A 16,146-nucleotide genomic window follows, 5' to 3' on the forward strand; every position below is an offset into this window, starting at 1 on the left:
TGGATGAAGGCAAATGTGGTGGTATAAAACCTCGGGTCTTGTCTGAGTTCGGTTTGCACCTGGGTTATATTAAAACGGTATAATCCGACGATACGAGGTTGGTGTTAGAAATTAAAGGATGTCTACCCACGACAAGGCTTAAGGAATCAGACCAGGAGTAAGGTGGTTAGTTTCCAGTCATCCCTTCTAACGAAAATAGATGGCTTTTCAAAGCAAGTCGTGCCGTAACTGAATACGGAGTCCAATGAGCATTTAGGACTGAGTTTTCTATAGCCTGGACGTGGTGATCCTAAAACTTTATTGAGGCAAGGCTGACGCCACTCTCTCCGTCGTAACGGTGGAGGAGGAGGCAGGTACCTAAAACGAGGTACTGTTGAACAACTTCCACAGGTCTTAGGAAGCTTTTGCTGCTCTACTTGAACGTCCTTAAAGAGGAGACGTGGAGGTGGCGCTCATCCAGGAAGTTTTGGTGAACAACTTAAGGATATTTGATGATGACGTCATGGCTACACATGGCGATAGGAGGCAATCTGTTCGCGTTGGCCTTAGTTTATATTCCAAAGGAGGCTAAGGGCCCTCCTCATACGCCGCTGCGTAACATGATGCACAACTTCAGGGGTGGACTTGCCCCAATTGGTGGTGATGCTAATGCACATCATGCCCAGAGGTGAGTAAGGATATTAACAGTCAAGGTGAGTAACTTTTCAGTTACCTTTTGATAACTAATTTAGTAGTAATTGGCAGTAAGAGGCATGCAACCTACTTTTATGGCGGCGATTCCTAACTTTTCGAAAATTGTTGCGAACGTTCGACTGAACTTAAGAATCACTGAATAAGAACAGGTTAGCATACTGGCCACCTAGCGAGCTGGCTCAAGTCTGTCTTGACCTCAAACCTAAGGGAAAGAGAAAACCCCATTGGTGGTCTCTTTGGCTCTACCGAGAAGTTTACCGAAGGCAAAATACTGAGCTGCAAAATTGGTTAGAAAAGTTGTAATCTGCTGCAACATGCCTATAAAAAAAGACGATAGGAGAGGAGAACAGATCGTCTTAAAAAGATTTTCGGAGTTTCTTCATCTGCCAGGTTAAGAAAAATTATTGTTTTTGTCGAAGTAAGATGAATCCTGGACCATAGTGGGTCGGGAACAGAAGTACCATCGACCTTTCTTCGTGTGGAATGAGGAATACGCCTGTTACGAAAGAGAAGATTATGAGAACTGTACGAAACTTTCAACCCATTAAAGCTGCAGGTCCGCATCTAATCAGAACATCACAACTTCATACTTAGAAGCGGCATGCCACGGAACTAGAAACTTTTGTAGACTGGTTGTCGATCACTTTCAGACCCCGTTTTAAATTTAAGTACACATATACAGCGAGGGGGGCTGCCTCGCCAGCAAAACTTCACGCGATCTTAAGATTATAGTTTTATAGGGTCTTCTTTTTTCTCACTATTAAGAGTCGTTTGCTGTCAAAAGGACTACCAAAACGGAGATTCAAAGATTCACATTCTGGCCACATATATCGAATAATCCTAAAGTTTCAAAGACTATTACCTTGCAGCTTTTGTGGATTTTCAATAAAATATGCCCTAACAAATACCTTGATGACAACTTGGGGACAGCTCTTTGGTCGAGTTTGTAAACCAAACGTTCATCGGCAGCGTAGTAACGGCGAGCACTTGTGAGAACCAAGTTTCGAGGGATGTCACAAGACAATACCCAAGGTGCCGTGCAAGAGAGCCATAGGCGAAAAATCGAGCTTGAAGCCAAGAATTTGCCGTTGGTTTTGCATCGCGATTGTTGGAGCAGCTTTCTTATGTAGAGTTATGGCCTGTTCTAAGCACGGTGAGTAATCTTTAAATACTTAGCTACTAAAATACGTACTAGTTTATTACGGTCAGCTTTCTCGAAAAAAAATATATATATGTATATATCATCAAGCAAGATCTAGATTAAAAAAAGCTCTTTTACAAGGGCCGCTCCATTGCAGGCAATCGCAAACCGCCGAGTATATTTATGCCCTGAAAAGCTTCTCATAAAACCATTTGTCGTTAGAAGGCCAGGCATTTAGTTCGGTTTAACGTACATGTAACAAAAAAAAAACACACACAAATTATATCACGGAAAATAATAAACTTTACTTAAAAAAGATGCTTTGGTCTCGAGGTTCCAGAACAGGGTCAATGTATCAAATTTCAACTGAGCTGGCTATTTTAGTATACATTTTACAAACTTTCACATTTATAATAATAGCGGGATTTACTATAACTTGTCAACTAAATTCCTAAGCTGGTGGCAACCCTCTTCAAAAATATTTGCCAAATAGATACTGATTTCGTAAAATCTCTCTCATTTGATACCCTCATTAAAATATTTCGTTTAACTTGTTGATTAAATGGAATTTAATTTTTTGAACAGGTGGCAACGCTGTTAAAAAATATTTTAAAAACAAATAGTTTTTAGCCATCTTCGTTTCAACGCCTCCACGGTTGTGGTTGTCTTTAGTGAACTTATTAATTATTCGAGTTAGCATTTTAACAGCTGGCAATCCCTTTAAAAAAAATTTGATGTGTACACTGTTGTAATATTTTATCTATTTGGCTTATTAATTAATTGATTATAACTTTTGAAGAACGTGGCAACCCTCATCAAAGAATATTTAGTGTGAAAAATCACCAAAATTACCCACACACTCACTCATTCACACACGTTCATATTTATATATTTAGTATTATTTAGTAGGATTATGCACAGTTCCAAGTTGTAATCACTTTTACGTCACTCTCATTTTTTTTTTGGTTTGCAAAGTTACGCTAACAACGGTTTGCCAATTAAGTACAATGGCTTTCGTCGTTTTAATGCTGAAAATTGAAGCTAACACGTTCAAGTTGAACATTTTTAACTCGACGCCCCATTTTGCTACTAATAACGGTGTTTAATCATTTGAAATTTAGTGTTGTCCTTTCATAAGTGTTTTTTATTAATTCCGCAACACTTTATACTAACTTATTCATTTAAATTCCATCAATGAAGTTATTTAAAATGTACACAATGTGGGCGGTCACATACCTGTTTACGCATTTCGCTTGCACCAATGCAGGCATGCAATAATGCATACATACATACATATTTACAAATAGTTTGTCCACTCAAGCGTATTCACGTACATATAATTGTACATACATTGCCAACTCACGCGTTTAGTCGGAAATGAAATTTAGCTTGAAATTGTTGAATTTCTGCAGCCGCGCACCAACGCGAATTAATAATCGCAAAGCATTAAACGAAAATGCAATAGAGAAATTTGCATACTCTTCAATGTTAGAAGAAGAAAAAAATAAAAATAAAAATAAAAAAACAAATTACTAAATTGCTATGAAAATTGCTGCAAATATAACTAAAAATTGGTTGCAACGTCAGGAGTTGCGCTTGCAACATATTAAATTGTGGCAGCGAAACCGTAAAGTGGGCAGCGAGTGAGTAGTGCTTTTCGGTTGGTTATTGGGTTTTTTTCGATATGCACTTCATCTACATAATTTTATTTTGCCAGTAAATGTTCGTACACACATACATACATAAGTATACATACATATTTTTCGTTTAATTTATCGAAATTTAATTTGAGTTTCGCATTTAAATTCAATTCCTATTAAATTTTGCTTTTTGCTTTTTTATTTATATATAGAATAGTTGAGTTGAAGCAGCGAAGTGCTACGCCGAATATGTTAAAACAACGCAAACGACACAAACGCATGTTGCAAGGTAAGTAGTATTTGTGGCATTAAAAAAAGGTATATATACCTATGCGTATAGATATGTATGTATGTATGTATATGGATAGATAAAAGCACTGGTATGTCAGAATAAGAGATACTGCAACCTGAAATGTCTTTTGTATATCTAAAGCGCTCTAACCCAGTATGCCTAGGACGCCCCTAGCTTCCGTAGTGAACCCTAAAATAGTCTTAGTAGTTGAATTCCTAATAATTAATGGTTTAACGATTGGAGCTTTAAAATAAATTAATCGTTGTCTAGCCCAGGCTGAAATATACTTGGAAACTTCCTCGTCTTCAAAGCAGAGTCAGCATTCTGACACACCGATAATAACTACTCAGTGCATATGAAATCGTAGTTTGTTGTGGCTAGTTTGGCATCCAGAGAGTAGCCTGATATAATTTGTGTTTTAATTGAATGTTATCCGATCTCTTAAAAGTGAAAATTTTTTTTTACAATAAAAAACGTGTAAATCTGATTTTAAAATTTTATAAAAAAAAATTACAATTTCAAAAGCGCGCCCCTTTGCGCTATCCTTATGCCCTGCACTAAATATGTTAATACTATTTTCAGAGAAATTTCTTATACGCAGTTTTATAGCCCATCCAATTTTGGTAAAATACAGTGCAGGTTTCAAGTGCCTGTAAAATAGCCTTGATTTATGACAATTTGTTGTTTTAACGGTGCTGCGCATTTTCATCCACACAAAGTATGCTCGACAAAATTTTTATATGGAACTTTCTTCCATTTTCAATTTGTACAGTCAACCAAAAAAATGCCAAAAATCAACGCCAATTTGCAGTAGCCACTTGAAACTTTCACTTTATTTTACTAAAATTGCACGGGCTATATAACTGCGTACCCGAAATTCTAATTAAAAAAAATATTATTAACTTTTTCACGACTGGTCATTAGGATAACGCACGCCTTTGTTGACTTTTTTTTAATTTTTATAAAATTTGAAAATCGGATTTACATTTTTTTTTGTATAATATACTATATTTTTAATAAAAGGTAATGAACAACAACAAGGAGTATATCGTCACCTGAAATGCGAAAAGACGTAACAGTGACTATTCACTGAAATGGGAAAAGTCGTGACTAATAATTTTCTTTTTCCATAAAACGATGTGGAGAGTTGTAATTCGATGAAATCCATCATATAAATCAAAAAGTGAATTTTGAATTTTTTATATGTAAGCTACGAATTTTTGTAAATATGTGAAAATTGCATATATGTACACAAAATATATATTTAACTGTCTTATTTTGATCAATATTTGCAAATCTTTGCAGCACGGAATATTTTTCGTCGTGGCACAAAAAAAGATTACGAACACTCAGGAAGTTTTTTGGAGGCCATTGGACCCGGTAAGTGAAAAATTTAAGTGAAAAATAACAATTTGCATGTTAGCTGATAACTGAGAAGCTCTAATGAAAATGTGTAATTTAAAAGTGTTGCTAACAAAAAAAGGGCATGAGTACCAGGTAGTCATAAAATTTAATGTGCGAACATCTGTGTCCCAACCTAGTCCCGAAATGGTCCACAAAAAGTTTTGAACCGAAATGACCCCGAAAAGTTCCGAACTGGGCCCGAGCTAGTGCCGGAATAGTTCCGAACTAGACCCGAAAAAGTTCTGAGCTAGTTCCCCACTACTACCGAAATGTACCCGAAAATGTCTCGAATTAGCCTCGAAATTAGCACGTAGAAAAGTCTACTCTCTACTTATCTCGATCGCACGCAAACGGCGGCCCTCGTTGAAATCACTGTATCGCTCCGGATCACTCCCACACTGGCGCTTAACGCTATGCTCCGTGTTGCACCTATTGACTTTGCGGGTGTAATAAATATCTTCATGGGCGGATCGGAGCTGGATATCAGAGTTGTAGAAGGTGTTTTATATCAGGAACGCTCAACAAATCTCATGTTAAGGATGCTGGATTTCTGTAGCGTTTTTAGGCAAAGGTGCACGCCAGAAAGCTGACAGCCGTTTCGTCGATTAGAAGTGTAAACATCTACTCTGATAACCCAGCGGAATGACGGACCTCTCACTCAAACGCCTCGAAATACTTCCAAATCAAGCTGATCTGGCTCCCAGGGCACAGGTACATCAATGGAAATTAGAGAATTGATGAATTGGCTAGGCAAGGTACCCTCGATGCCTTCACCTCGGATAAGGAGGACATAGAAATTCCGTTGGAAACCTGAGGCTTGCTCTTAGACAGATGGGCGTACAGTGGGCTCAGCGTGTGCTGGGATAAAATCCTGATATGCTAAGTTGCAAGGTCCTCCTGGCCGGTTGTTGACCGCAGGCGATAAAGGGAGTTTCTGCAGCTGGCTATGCGACAGCCCTCGATTCTAACCGGTGTTCTTTGCAGATATTGTCCTTTAGAAACTCACGCGGTGTAACTTAATCAGGGATCTGCAGCTGCTTGGATGATGAGGGTGAGAATCATCTCAGCACTTCCTTCTCAGTTTCCGCCGGCATTCGTCAGATTAAGTTTTAAACACCTGGTCACGCATATCTTAAACACTCCCGAGGGATTCTCCGGAGTGGATATAAGCCGACTGCGGAACTTTGTTTTAGGCACCCAGTGCTTCTGTTAACTTAACGAAGATTACCAGTAGTTGCCGTTCAAAGAAAAATCTATGCAGTACGGTAACAAAATGGAAAATCTAATTAAATGGCTATAGGAGCTCACATCTCGGTCCGGCCACCACAATCTAACCTAAACTAAACCTAGAATACGGAACGTGCACTTAGAAATGCAAATGGTTTTATTCTTGAAGCTGGGCGGGCACAAAACCTAAAAATACATTTACAACAAAAAAAGAAAATCAATTTCCATTTAAAGAATGCACGTGCTTGTTCCCATTAAAATTTTTTGTTTGTACTCGTATTTTTCATACTTTCTCGAATACATATTTCTTCTTTGAGAATTCAAATCATACCTAATTATGTTCATACATATGTATATGTATTTGTATGTGTGCACACTTTTTTTTACTACTCACAGTTTTGCTATTAGCACAGCTATTTGCTTTGATGCCCGTTTGTGGTGTGCTCTCAAAGTCTGCATCAGAAATGTATTTTTCTTGGAAATGTGTGCGCACCTGGTACGCTTTGCTGGTAATCGCCTGCCTGGGACCCGCCAGTTTGCTCACGATTTCTGTTGCATTCCGTGCATCGTTTAGTTTCGACACAGTTGGTAAGTTGAAAGGGGATGAATCCGACTATTAATTTAAAATTCTTAAACTATAATATTTTCTTTCCCACTTATAGAGGCGGTCGTTTTCTATGTATCGATATTTGTTATTTCTATAGCATTTTTTCAATTGGCACGCAAATGGCCAGCGCTGATGCTGCAATGGGAGCGTACCGAGTCCCAGTTGCCGCCCTTAAAAACCGAAATGCAGAAAGCAGCTTTGGCGTATCGTATAAAAATGATCACACTGGTGGCCACTATGTGCTCTGTGGGTGAGTATGTACGTGCATACATACATACGTACATAAAGATACAAATCCTATGCGCCCTTGGCGCTGCTCATTGCTACAAAGTTCCACTATTGCACTATGGGCCAGCAAACGATAAAAAGTGGTCAATATTCGAAATCTTATCGGAATGGCTTAAAACTTGCTACAGGTAGTTAGATTTTAAAAATTAAATATGGCGGAGTCAATATGGCGGATAATATTGTGTAAAGTAATCGGATTGGCTTGAAACTAGCTACTCCATGATTACGAATTTGAAGCGAGATTTAAAAAACTCGAAACGGCTTAGTCAGCCTACATAAAATGAAGTTGCCGAAGCCCACCAGCAGGAGGCTACACTACGAATGTAGATTTCAGTTTTTGTTTTTGTTTTTATATCTATAGTTTTTCTACCAATTACGAATGTAGACTTCACGGGTTTTTTATTTTATATTTTGCATTTTTTTTGTTTTTTTTTATATTCATATAGATATTTTTGCGAATTAAAAACTTAGTCTTCGCTTTTCATTTTTTTGTAGTTTTATTTACTTTTGTTTTTGGTTTTTGGTTTTTAATTTTTTTATTTTTTTTTTACCAATTACCAATTCAGGCCTCTTTATTTCTTTCTGTATTTTCCATTTATTTGTTTTTTATATTTTTAATTTTTTTTTACCAATTAAGAATTTAGACTTAGTTTTGTATTTTGGTTGTATGTTACTTGTTTTTGGTTTTCTTAACTTTTCAATTCTTTAAAAAAAAAAAAAACAATTTAAAATTTCAGCTTTTAAGTAAAACAATTAAAGTGTGGATGAATCGTCAGTTATGTTCATCATCTCGGAACTTATCGCAGCAACTCAAAAAATTAAAAATTTGGAATTAATTTTCTATAGGTACTGATAAACACCTACAGTGGAGAGGATGAAAAAGATAAAAAAAAACTCAAAATGTGCAAAATTGAGCAAATTCATTTAAAAGTACATTTAATGCAGAGTAGATTTCATGTTTTGTTTTTGTGTTGTGCGATGATACACAGGAGTAGTACTGCTAAACGACAACGAGCACAATTCATGAAAATTAACGCCTGGCTTAATAAAGATGTCGAATTATTTTAAGCAAAGGCTATTTTGAATTATGGGTTTCTACTTTTTTATATGACTACATCTTATTAACAAAAAACAAAAGACAAAAGGAAAATATTTATTATTTTCTGGTAAAAAAATTTTATTTTACTATACACCGGACATGTAAAGTTAATATACAACTATTTTAATCAAAATGAAATTGTGACCACAATATTAGGGCAATTGCTGTAATATTTCGCTAACAATTACCTTAAATACTTTATATTTTGGCTATTAGCATAAAAAATTAATATTCTAAAGTTGACCTTTGCCCATTTTTGAATGCCTACTGGCCCTCTGTGCATTGCGTTGTGTTACTTTACCACTTTTCTGCTAACTACGTTTCCCTTCTGTTTGACTTTTGTTACGTAGTGGAGCATTTGCTGAGCATGTTGGGTATTATCTATTATGTAAACGCGTGTCCAGCCATGCCGGGACATCCCATTCAGAGTTTCCTCTACTCAAATTGGTCGCAGTTTTTTGTTTACTTCGACTACACCAACCTGGCGGGCATCTTTGGCAAAGTCTTGAATGTGATATCGACATTCGCGTGGAATTTCAATGATATCTTCGTGATGGCGGTGAGCGTGGCGCTGTCGGCACGTTTTCGCCAACTCAACGAACATATGTTGCGTGCAGCCAAGCGGGTAAGGCGTCAAATTGCTTGCTACATTATTTCTATTGGCAAAATATTTTCATTATGCTGTTGAAAATTCGATTTAATTTTTCACTTTCATCTTTTGATTAGAGTGTAAGTTACCCATATTTTTCACTGTTTTTTTATTTTCACCTTTGATTTGTTTCTTAAGTGGCGCATATTTAAAAATATGTCTAACTAGCACTTGTCTTGTCTTTCTTGTTTTCATGGCAGCCAACCACGCAGAAATTTTGGATGGAAAATCGCATAAATTATCGCAATTTATGTAAACTATGCGAAGCTACAGATGACACCATTTCCGTTATTACGCTATTATGTTTCTCCAACAACTTATTTTTTATATGCGGAAAAATTCTTAAGAGCCTACAGTGAGTATTAAGTAGTAAGCTAATATTGTAATTCCTTATTCTGAGTACGGGTATTGAAGCACTAAAATCATTTATCGATTTGAGCCGTGACAAAGAAATTAAGCCAATTGTCTCCCTCCTTTCGAAAGCAGTCAGGTAGTATTTCCAAACATGGCCTGTTCATTGTGTTCGCGGGCGCCCTTGCCTTCGTTATTCATCCATTGGTGTCGAGGCGAGAGATCTTTTCATTCCATCTTCTTCGGTACTCGTTACCTGGGCGAACAAGGCGAAAGATCTTACTTAGAATTGTCTTCTCAAAAGCTCCCAAAGCTCTCTCCAAGTTTCTGCGTCATATAAAAGGCATGAGAAGAATTGAGAAGTAAGAATCGGCCGACGATGTCGATATCATCTGCATACGACAGCAGCATCGTTCTTTTGCTGTATACGGTGTCGCCGCTATTCAGTTTAGCAGTTCTTACAACGCTTTCCAACTTCTTCATCATCTGTTACGAATTCCTCAATATCTTATTCAAATGCCTCTGTAAATTAAGGGGCTTATCCACCCGACTCTTGTATCGGATCTACGTGTGCTTCATAACGCTTATAAAATGCTCTTTATAAAGATGTACAGATACCCGCAGCTGCACTAAAAAGACATTTTCGTTCGTTTTAGGAAAAAGCCATCCTATTCACACGTTATGTACTTCTGGTTCTCGCTGGGCTTCCTCTTGATGCGCACACTAATGCTGTCGTTGTACAGCGCCGAAATTAATGATGAATCGCGACGGCCGCTGGTGGTTTTTCGTGGTATTTCGAGTGAATATTGGTGCCCTGAGGTGAGTTGGAATTAACTTAGAAAAATTTTTAATGATAGGCTTGTTATTAAGTTAAGATTTAAACACTTTCAAACACTTTCAAGTCGATAATTTGAAAAAAAAACGCGATTTGAAAAAACCGGTTCCCCATTTTTAAATTAACCAGTTTTATTTGACATATTTTCTCTGTTTAAAAGGACTGGAAGAAACGATGTATTGCGGAACGCTTTTCCGTCGTCCCTTGTCAAATTTAGTTTGGAGATAAACCAGTTTCGGCGTTGTGTCATCTTTATCGAGAACAGTAAATTACACTGAAGATGGTAAAACGCTGAAACTGGTTTGTCTCCAAACCAACATAGTATTATAAAATATACTTCATTTTATAACCAACACCATACAAATCCACATTTCAAACTTTGTGCAAAAATTATAAAAATTCAGAGAATTTTTACCAAATGTTTTAGACTTTTTTAAATAAATTTTTAAATAGTTTTGCGTATGCAGTCTTATAGCCCAAGCAATTTTAGTATAATAAAGTGCGAGTTTCAATAGCTACTAAATACCGTTGATTTTTGTGAATTTTTTTGTTGACGCTATTACTCATTTTCTTCCAAAAAAAGTATGTTCGCAAATTTTTTTACAAGGAAAAAAATGAACAACAGCTTAGGCTATAAAAATGCAACGCAATACTTTTCCAAAAATTCTATAAAAAAAGTGTAAAATGTTGGTGAAAATTCTCTGAATTTTATAATTTTTGCACAAAGTTTGAAATGTGGATTAGTATGGTGTTTGTTATTGAATGAACTATATGTTTATAAGAAAATAATAAAAATAAATAATATGAAAATAAATAGTCAAAACTTGTTAATATGTGGCGGTCTTAAAATTATGCAACGAAGTGTAGTCCATTCCCTCACCAATACCATATAAACCCAAACATACAACTTTATAGAACACTGAAACAAATTTTATAAAACTTTCATCCAAATTTAAAACTTTTTTCTCAGAAGTGCTTCAATTTTTTTGAGTATAAAGTTTTATAGTTCTTTTGATTTTAGTAATAATGTGCAATTAAAATTTTCCAGGAACTACCGCTGATTTTTTAGAGTTTTTTTGCGCACATATACGTCCTAAAAACGGATGAACACAATTTATTTTTAAATGGAATAAAACCACAAACACCGACGGTAAAATAAAATCATAAGAAATTAATGGTAATTTTCATCTAAGATTTAATGAAGTATAAAACTGTATACTGTGGGTCAAATGAAATAAATTTTGAGGGTATGCGTATCGAATTTTGCAAAAAAAAATTTCTGAAACCCCCTAATGAAGATACATACGAGTATGTATTTACATACATATGCATCGTTAACTTAGAGCAATATCATACAAGTAGCTATGATAAAAAATATTTGAAGCCATCATAGACAATAAGCATTTATTATAACATAAAAAAAAAATAAAAAAAAATAAAACAAACAGAAAAATCATATGATTAACGTTTTAAAAATAAATACGCCAAAAATAATTTTTTATTTTTTTTGCCTTAAAAGCACACGTAATAGGTCAACATTTTTACAACTCTTAAACTTCTTAATCAATGATAGCAATGAGTACTGAAAATTCCTTGTCCACTCAATAAACGTTGAAGCAGCACTTCAAATGGTGGTGATAAAATTTACTCCTTAGTTCTCGTACATAAATAAATAGATACGTATAAGTTAACTTTACGTCTTCTTGTTGTCACCTTGCACTTTTCCGCATTACGCCTTTTCCACTCTATTTACTTTGTATATTTTATCTGGCAATAAATGTTGATTGGCTTAATACACTTGTGATTTGATGGCGCCCAACAGTTCCACTTTGACTTAGCTCAACCTCCAATTTCCTTTTTCTTTCTTTATTTTCTCACCTAGTTGACTGCATTTCTTCTGCCATTCATTGCAATGGGTATCTCACTGGCCGCTAAAGTAGAGTAGCATTTTTTCCGTAGAAATTATGCAGCAATCGATTTTACTAAAGAGATTTATTCTTGAAGCAGTTATTGTGTTTGGGAGGTGTTTGTATAAAATAGAAATTTTACAATTTATGTAAGGCGAAGAGAATCAAAAAATAGTTTTATTCGGCGCGTTTCTAAGGCGTTACTGTTTACCTACCTCAACTGCTGCTAAAATATTGACAACTGTTGAGTCCAACAGTTACGTCCAGTGTAACCAAAATGTTGCCTAAAAAGTTTCCACTTTTTTTTTTTGTTTTAAGTATCCACGTATCAATCTGAAAACAAAAACCTACAAGTTGTAGTAAAAAAGCATATTTTTTAATGAATTTGTGATATATTTGATTTTTTTTTTTGCTTTTTTAAGCATTTCAATTTATGTCTCACATTTTCATGTGTAATTGTAATACTAAAATTAAACTTTTTGTAAATAAATTTGAGGCCACTGAAACAGAATATGAATCCATTTAATAAAAAAAAAATAAGTTTCAAGATATAAGCAAAACTCATGTTCTCTAGGATCTTTCGGTCCTGTAGCGGGAATGTTAGGCGTACCCAACTAGGTTATGTATTTCGAAATAAACATTTGCTTTCCTTTAAGTGCATCTCTCAAGTCGTTAACAATTACCGTTGATTTTTTAGAATTTTTTTTTGTGGAGGGTGTTGCGGATTTTTGTTTTCATATAAAAAAAAAATTTCATCATGTGTTATATGGAAGAAAATGCACAACACCCTCCACAAAAAAGATTCTAAAAAATTAACGGTAATTTTTAACGACTTCATACTTGCACTTTCTTAGACTACAATTAAATGGGTTACAGAACTGCATACACGAAACTCTACTAAATATACTGATTAAAAACTTGGAAATTTTGATGACAACTTTTTTAAATTAACTTTTTTTTGCAATTTTTGCAAGTTTTGAAACTTTTATTTTTGTGGTTTCCGTTACAGAGTGAATTATATTTTATATGAAGATTATTAAAAATAAAAAATAAACATAATTTCCAAACAATATCATTATGAATTTCGTTTCTAATTAGTTGAACGCAGGTGTACATATTAGAATTATCTAATTCCCTAAATTAAAGTTGAATTTGATCGTTTAAGCCAGTGAAAACGCTGGGAGGTAGCTTAGAGATAAAGCCTTTTAAAACCCATTACCATTGATACCCGTATTGCAGCAATTCAATTAACTAATTGAGCAACATTTTTTTAACAGGTGGTAACTCTGTTAATATTTTAGCCTAGACATAAACCTTCTTCTCCGAGCCGAGTCGAACACATAAATATGCGTGCTCCTACAATCGGACCACGGCAACATGGACTACATCGATGTCAAACGTTAAGCAACTTTATTTTCTTTGTTTTGGTGGACTAATTGGACATCCTCCCATTCTATTTATTTGATTTTAAACGTTTACAATTCTATATATTACAACACGTCTTTTCTAAACATTTCGAGTTGAAATATTCATAAAAATAATTTTGGTCGCATAAATCGGCCAAATACCCCCATGTGCAGCGTTCTGCCAAAATATCTACAAAAATGCAGTGTTGCGGTCTTTTGAGCTAACGAAGTTCTCTAAACCGTGCTTGTAGTTTTGCATTTCATGGTTTTCGGCAATCGCTTGCTGAAATTAACGAAACAATCTCGAAATATATATGAAGAATAGCGAGCAGGTAGTTACCGCGACTGAGAAAATCTATTCTAAAAAGCCTTCTTTGATCCACGTATCTGGAGGCGAAGCCTAGTTACAGCATCGTAGTGGCACATTTAGTGCTCTGCTGTTTCCTGTTGCTTGTGATACAATCTTTACTAGTCAGAGTAGAAAACTCCTTGACGAACAAGTGCTCAGTTATCCTACAGTAGCCAGTAGGAAAATAAAAAACTTGATTCCTATTGAAGTTAATGGACGGCTCGGTTCTCCTTGTTGATATTTCTGATAAAAGAGTCTGTATGTTACCTCCCGTATTTGTCGAAAAGGTTGTTGGGCCTATGAAATTCTATGCAGCGCCTTTTTTTTGCGAGCATGAGGTGCGATTATCAAATGTGGTAATCCCGGTTCCTAGATACTATGAGTATTAAAAGCTGAGGGCAGTCTCATACCAGCATTGCTGGCACTTCGTTTATTTTCACGGCAAGAAGCGCAGCCCTGCAGTCAGAATATATGTAGATAAGTCTTTTGGTTGCCCTACTTTCAATATAATATCTCAGACCTAGTCCAGTCGTGACATACACCTTGGCCGTAAGGATAGAGTTAACTTGTCTCATACTAATGAAAAGGATCCCTCTGGGTTGTATGCCATAGGTACCTGCTGCGACGTCTTGACCAGTCTTGGAGCCTTCAGTCTGCAAAATGTCCCAATGGACGTGATCGTCCGGGACAAAGTAGCAGGATGCAGTGGAGAAAGATACAGGCTGCCAAACAGCGGCACTCCGGACCGACACTGGGTCCCCTCTAGTCAAGGAGTAACAACATTATGATGTGCAAGCCCTACTAGTGGGATAACACAGACGAGGGCACTCGAACAGACATTTTCTTGCGGCAAAGCCCTCGCCTAGGTACGTCAGAACGCATCTATATGAACTGACGGACGAGGCGCCAAGGTTAATAAAACAACCGATAGGCCATAAACGCCACTCATAAGGAATCGGCCTCGACTTATACCAACTACCAACTAAGCTCAGATATGCTCAACGAATTTCTGGAAAGCGGAGCGTTACCCCATTACTAGACAAACCTCTTCGAATAGCTTTATCTAGGTGAGATTTCCATTTATGGAGAACTGGAAGGTAACTATTTGACTTCCTTAGAGCAGTGTATTTCTTCTATATGAAGAAATACTTCTAATAAGTTATCCACTTCTCTTTAACGCGATAAAATGAATATGCTAATCTTCTTAGAGTTCACGTCAGAACCGACATGTAACTATCTTTCGTACTAATTCCTTGATGAACTCCTTTTCTTTGCCCCTACAGTGACGTGGTACCCAGCGTAATGTTATGCAAGAGTTGAAGCACATCAAAACAGTATTTGACAAGCTTGAATTTGTATATCAGCACATTCTTTGTCCCTCATTCTCGTTTCGCCTATTACTTGTTTCTTTTTAGCCGACTTCAAAAAAAGGAGGAGGTTATCAATTCGTCAGAATATTTTTTTTTATGTATGTTACCGAAAAACTTTGTACCACATCAACCGATTGCCATGATTATTTTTCTATGAGGAAAGTGGTGTCTCAGGGGTGGTCCCACGCTAATATAGTTTACATCCGATCATTGGATCATGAAGACATTAACGGTACTCCTAAATTTGTATATGAGAATTGAAGTCGGTTGTGTTTTCTGCTTAAAAATTACTTCTTTTCTCTTTTCTACTTTTCACACAAATTGCATTGCCAAACATTCATGCGCTGACACCCACATATGGACATACATACATATGTATAATACATGCTGACAGCTTAAACGTTTTTCGGAGGAAGTGACCACAGACGTGGTTGCACTATCGGGCATGAAATTTTTTCATTTGACTCGTGGGCTGGTGCTCTCGGTAAGTAACATGTAATATGTATTGATTGAGAATTGCTCAAACACGCTGAATACTCGTAGTATTGCAAGATTACGTCAAGACTTATTGAAAATGTCGAAAATGCTTGCAGTAATTCACATTTTTTCCAGTGTTCATGCATAGTTAGTCTGCATACTTTTTCATATGCTTATATCAAACTGCTTTATATCTTTTCTTGTGAATATATGGATATATTCATCATTATATAGGTATTCAATTTATTTGGTTTTGTTGATATCGGTTATTGTATTTTATTGCATGATTCTCATTTCTTCTTCGCAGGTAGCCGGCAGCATTGTCACCTACGAATTGGTTTTGCTTCAATTCAATAAAGAAGACAAAGTGAACGATTGTTACGAATTTTGAGCAGCAAGTTCAGCAATTCA

The 16,146-nt window shown here is 36.0% G+C and overlaps 1 protein-coding gene across 1 annotated transcript; it reads left to right on the top strand.

Moving 5' to 3' along the window:
- The first annotated feature begins 494 nt into the window (after positions 1 to 494).
- LOC118747127 (gustatory receptor for sugar taste 64e-like) lies at positions 495 to 16,126 on the top strand. The gene is made up of 6 exons (XM_036481117.1): positions 495 to 667; positions 3,687 to 3,763; positions 6,794 to 6,985; positions 7,060 to 7,254; positions 8,742 to 9,016; positions 16,043 to 16,126. Exons 1-6 carry the CDS (start codon positions 495 to 497, stop codon positions 16,124 to 16,126), a joined length of 996 nt encoding a protein of 331 aa, XP_036337010.1.
- The last annotated feature ends 20 nt before the right edge of the window (positions 16,127 to 16,146 follow it).

This window comes from Rhagoletis pomonella, unplaced genomic scaffold, assembly GCF_013731165.1.
Source record: "Rhagoletis pomonella isolate Grant_MI unplaced genomic scaffold, Rhpom_1.0 Rhpom_scaffold_00011, whole genome shotgun sequence".
NCBI classification, from domain to species: domain Eukaryota; kingdom Metazoa; phylum Arthropoda; class Insecta; order Diptera; family Tephritidae; genus Rhagoletis; species Rhagoletis pomonella.